This window comes from Sinocyclocheilus anshuiensis, unplaced genomic scaffold (genome assembly GCF_001515605.1).
Source record: "Sinocyclocheilus anshuiensis isolate Anshui unplaced genomic scaffold, SAMN03320099.WGS_v1.1 scaffold74, whole genome shotgun sequence".
Taxonomy (NCBI): Eukaryota; Metazoa; Chordata; class Actinopteri; order Cypriniformes; family Cyprinidae; genus Sinocyclocheilus; species Sinocyclocheilus anshuiensis.
Window position 1 is genome coordinate 169,164 of NW_015546044.1, and position 4,963 is coordinate 174,126.

General features: G+C 37.4%; 1 protein-coding gene across 1 annotated transcript in view; it reads right to left on the reverse strand.

Moving 5' to 3' along the window:
• Nucleotides 1-4,963, reverse strand: part of LOC107698986 (CUB and sushi domain-containing protein 1-like) — a 320,519-nt gene that overhangs the window by 660 nt on the left and 314,896 nt on the right. Inside the window, exons 68-69 of the mRNA XM_016500120.1 lie at nucleotides 2,813-2,945; nucleotides 2,527-2,704 (exon numbers count right to left, since the gene is read on the reverse strand). Coding sequence (XP_016355606.1) covers nucleotides 2,545-2,704; nucleotides 2,813-2,945 — 293 coding nt within the window. The 3' untranslated portion in view covers nucleotides 2,527-2,544. The remainder of the gene's footprint in view (nucleotides 1-2,526; nucleotides 2,705-2,812; nucleotides 2,946-4,963) is intronic.

Genomic DNA, 4,963 nt, shown 5'->3' on the forward strand with positions numbered 1-4,963 from the left:
AAGTCAGCATCATTACACCCCTAAATGTTGAAAATTCATAGCTTAAAAAGTTTTGCTGTGTATTCTGTGCAGGGAGCAGAGCATGTGAGCGAAGCGGAGCGGTGTGACGCTCCGCTACGTTTTCCGCTCTATGGACGTGCGCTCCACTCAGTCGCTCTAACCGCCCAAGCAAGCGCTCCGTTAATATTCCGCTCACGCTCGCCGTAAACCAATTCTCTGCGCTCTTAAGGAAATATTACCACTCTGCTCCCCGCTCCGCTCACATGCTCTGGCAGGGAGTCTAATGATTTACCAAACAAATAAATTAATTACAACTCCCAATGTTTCTTGATGCATTTGATTACTTAATACTCGAATTAATCAAATTTAATAATAAATAATAAATTAATAAAAAAATAAAATAAATAAAAAATACATTACAAAAATATATTGTGCTATTTTTCTTTTCTTTTTTTAAATATCCCATTACTGGAAAAGCTATTTTAAAAACAGCCGAGGTACTGTTAGGATACTGAAAGATGTAGTTGGCAATACTACTTGAAGCCGGGCTCACACTGTGCGATTTTTTAAGTCCTTTAGGATTGTACTTGTCAGACTGTACGAACATGATGATCATGTCACACTGTGGGATCTCAGTTGTTATTAATGTCAGACTGCACAACAGTCAAGACGCGTTAAAAATGGGTGTAAGTAGTGCAAGTAGCACTACACACCCACATGAAAACAGCAGCGCAACCGGTGTTTATCAGAGCAAAGGCAACATATCAGATGAATTCCGTGAGCGGAGGACGAGAGCGCCGGAGTTTATGCGGTTAGAAGAAATCTCTAGCATTAATTCTGATCATGGCTTGTCTTGAAAAACGAAGACAGTTTGACGTTCGTCATAGGAGATGTCACACTGCAGGACTGTGCGCCAAATCTTCTGACACTGCCAGAAGTTCGTCGGAGGTAAAATTTGATCGCAACGGTCATTAATCGGCTGTCGGGGAACACGTCAAACTAACAATCAAAGACTACAGATTTTAGCCTAGGATTATAGGAATCTTTTAGGATTTTCAAAATTTGTCTCAGACGACCAAATCGTGGCCAAAATCGCACAGTGTGAGCCGGGCTTTAGTTAGTTACTGCGCAACACTGCTTGTCAGATGGGAAAGACATAAAAATACAGATGGACACGGTGAAAAAGAGAAAAAAATAGAGAAGGAGTGAGAAAGAGAGATGCTCAACACAACAATATCAGACTAACATCATCACAACAGACTGCAATAGCAAGGTACATTTTTAACTCATGTAATTTAGGAATGCAACAACAAAAAATCCTCAAACAGCAGAAAAGCATGTTTCCACATGACAAAGAGCTGTTTCAGGTTCAAATCAGCAGAACAGATTTAAATACATGGGATACAAGGGGAAACCAATTACAAATCCTGCCCAAGTTCAGTCTGTGGCTTAGAGGTGCTCTTTAAAAAAAAAAAAAAAGGAGAGACCCAGCTGAAATAAATACATTAAAATTCAATACTTCTCTATCCTTATCCCCTTGCCTCAGCAGTTTGTTTTCCATTTTGTCTGAGGGCAAAACCAGGGTGATAAAGTCAGTTTTAGAAGTACATTTTCTCCAGTTTTAATTCCCCCACTCCCCGCTCAACATTCAAACAAACTATATGCTGAAAAGGCAGTATGAGTATAATAGCAAAATATTCAGCAAATGATGCCCCTAAATCATTCCAAAGCAATTATGAGAGGATATATGTCTTTTCCCTGAGGTTTTTGTCCTCATTCAGCTTATTATACTGCAAGATTTCAACTGTGTTCGGCAATGACCTTTTCATCACTGACACCATGCTAGTTTATACAGTAGTCTAATGAAACACGTTATATATGGATGCAGAATGCTAAGGTCACGGTATGACTTTGAAACCTAGAAACAAGTTCTTCTAGGAAAAAAAAAAAAGTAAATTCATAAAATATCATCAGACTGTAACCAGCTCAGTTAGCATGTTTCACAAGAACAAATTATTAGCTCTGTTCCAAAACCTAGTGGACTTCTGATGTGAAGGTTGTTTTAAAATTAGGGTCAAATGGGGTCCTGATAACCTGATACTTATCAAAATCAGTCACTGCAGAAAGCAGTGCAAAAAAAAAAAAAAAAAAATTCAGTAGTTGCAAGTTTTTAAATTTCACTCAAAACATTGCATTCCATAAGCTTGGGGAAGACAGAATGCATTGCGATAAGCTCAGTGGAAAAAAAAGAGAGAAATGTCCTTATAAATAGAACTCAATTAGATTGTAGTTATAATTAATTCAATTTGATAACAAAAAATTAAGAAAATAAAAATCAATAAATAATAAAATACTATTTTAAATAATAAAACTATTTTACAGCAATTTGGAGGTCATGTATATTTATGTTTATTAGTATATTGTGTCATTCCTCTTTAAGATACCTGTATTGAAGTCAATTCTCCCATATACTGAGACCTGTGTAGGCAGTTCACTAAGAACAGATCTTTCTGGTTGAAGACTCACCTTTGACTAGAGCGGTTGCTATACTGCTGTGCACACTGTGCTGACCGTGAACTCTGTCTCATTGGCCATGATATCAGTGGGCTGGATGTTACGGTCATACATAGGATTCTCAAAAGTCGCCCTTCCATTTGTGTTCTCATGGCCCGCATAACCATTAAAGGGTACTTTGGGCCTTTTTCTGAAAGTAAACAAGACATATTACCAAATATTCTGGAAGAGTGATTCATAATAAATCACAAACAAATCAATGTACAATGAACAATGCATCTTTTGTGAACTGCTTTACCTGTGTTTGTAGAGATACAGAGCGAAGCCTGCTATGATCATGGCAATAAAAGGCACTAAAATGGCTGCTGCAACTGAACTGCTATTGGAGGCAAAGTTATAGCCTGTATTCTCCCCATTTGGATCAAGGCCCTCTGTAAAATAACATACAAATTAAACATTTACAAAATATTGCTTTTACCTTTTCAAACATTAACAATACAAATAAACAAACAATTTCTGTAGAGAGTTGATTTTAACAATAACTAACCACAAGCGAAAAGCTTTGTGTCAAAGCATGTGTTCGAATTGATTTGAAACCATGTAACAAATAAGACATGAATTAAATGGGCAAACTTCATATCCCACTGTTTTGTATAACTCAACTGGGGGCCTTGTTTTTGGGAGATGTCAAACTGCATTATCTTGACAATGCTTTTTAATTACAGATATCAAGACACGGCAAAGATGGAAGCCATTTTGAATTCACTTTTCAATTCCGACCACAGAGCTTTCCTAAAAATGAGAGAGTGTCAGTGCACCTGTTCATCAGACAATGCCAAAAAGCTTCCCAATAACATCAAGGCTGCAAGTGGGAGATTCAATTAACTAACTCAATAGAGCCAGCTCATCAAACCAACATGAAATGATGGAATATGGGTGTGTGAGCACACACACACGCTCTTTCCACTACGGTCCCTCTTATTAATAAATCTTCTGTTTGCTCAATCTGTCTGATGATGTTGGGATAGGAGTCTATACAGCTGTCATTTATAGATGAATATCCATTACAGCAGGATTTGACAGACTGTTTGGCCTCCACAAGCTGTACACCAGATACTTATACTGACTCTAGCTTTCCTTTCTCTCCTACTTAATTATACTATAATAATACCCGATAGCTGTTGTGGGCGGCATTGGCAGTGTATATCATTTTAAACACATAATTGATAACTGATATCTGAGGAAATGACCCAGACTTGACATTTCACTATGGCATTAAAGCTGAAGTGTGTATTTTATTCAATGTTAACATACTTTACCAGCTTAAAATGCTGAAACATCTAAATGGAAATTATTCATGGACTGATTTGTTTGAGCATCCCATCCAGCCTGACACACATAAACCCCTGAAAGGGTTTATTGCCTAATATTATTTGTTATAATGTAGCACACCTTACAGAGACCGATCAATCGGAATCAAGCATTAAAGAGAGCAGTGTAATAAAATTAATTATTTTCATATATAAATATTGAATCAAGTCTGTCTGTAAAATTCTGGGTTCAGCCATTTGTAATACCTGATTAGAGGAAGTATAGATTACATGTAGAATCAGTAACTTTCATAGGGTATAAGGTGAGCTAGCATGCTATGCTATGCTAAGCTAGTACACTGAATATTGGTTTGGGGTCCTAGGTGGACTCAATTCAACTGGAGGACATAATGAAATGCTCATGCAAGTGAATATGTTGATAATTTGAAAAATGGTGTGTTTAGGAAACCTGTTTGAAAACATTTATTATTTTTGCTATTCTGTTAGGTGCCACTATAAATTCTGTCATTTATTTATGTTGTTCCAAACCCATTTCAAAATACAATTTTGTTTGTCTTTGAAACACAAATGAAGATAATTTTAATGAAACTTAAAGTGCCCCTATTATGCCATTTCCACTATTGCCTTCATGCAGTGTGTAATGTAGCTGTATGTGAATGTAAACGATCTGCAAAGTTGTAAAGCTGAAAGTGCACGATAAATAAAGTTATTGTCTCCCAAAATAAAGAATCGACTCTGAACAGCTGAAACGAGTCATTAGTAATTGGAATCCCACTTCCGTGACGGCTACACGTCACGGGATAACACATTTGCATGATGCACGCCTATGTTCTACGTTGGCCGGCCGCGAACAACTTGACCCCGCCCACAAACACGTCATTCTACTGACGACTGCTTCCTAATCTCTGGGAGTTTAACGCGGGATTCACAAAACGCTTGCTGTTGAAAGCTGGATCAGTATCCTGTTTATTTAGACCAGCTGCTCCACTGAATCACAACCTGTAAGTATGATAAATAATAGATGTTTATACTTTCTATAGAGCGTTCAAAATACATAACTGTTGAAATGGGCGTATCGTTTCCGACACGCGCTGTACGCCGTAGACCAATCACAACAG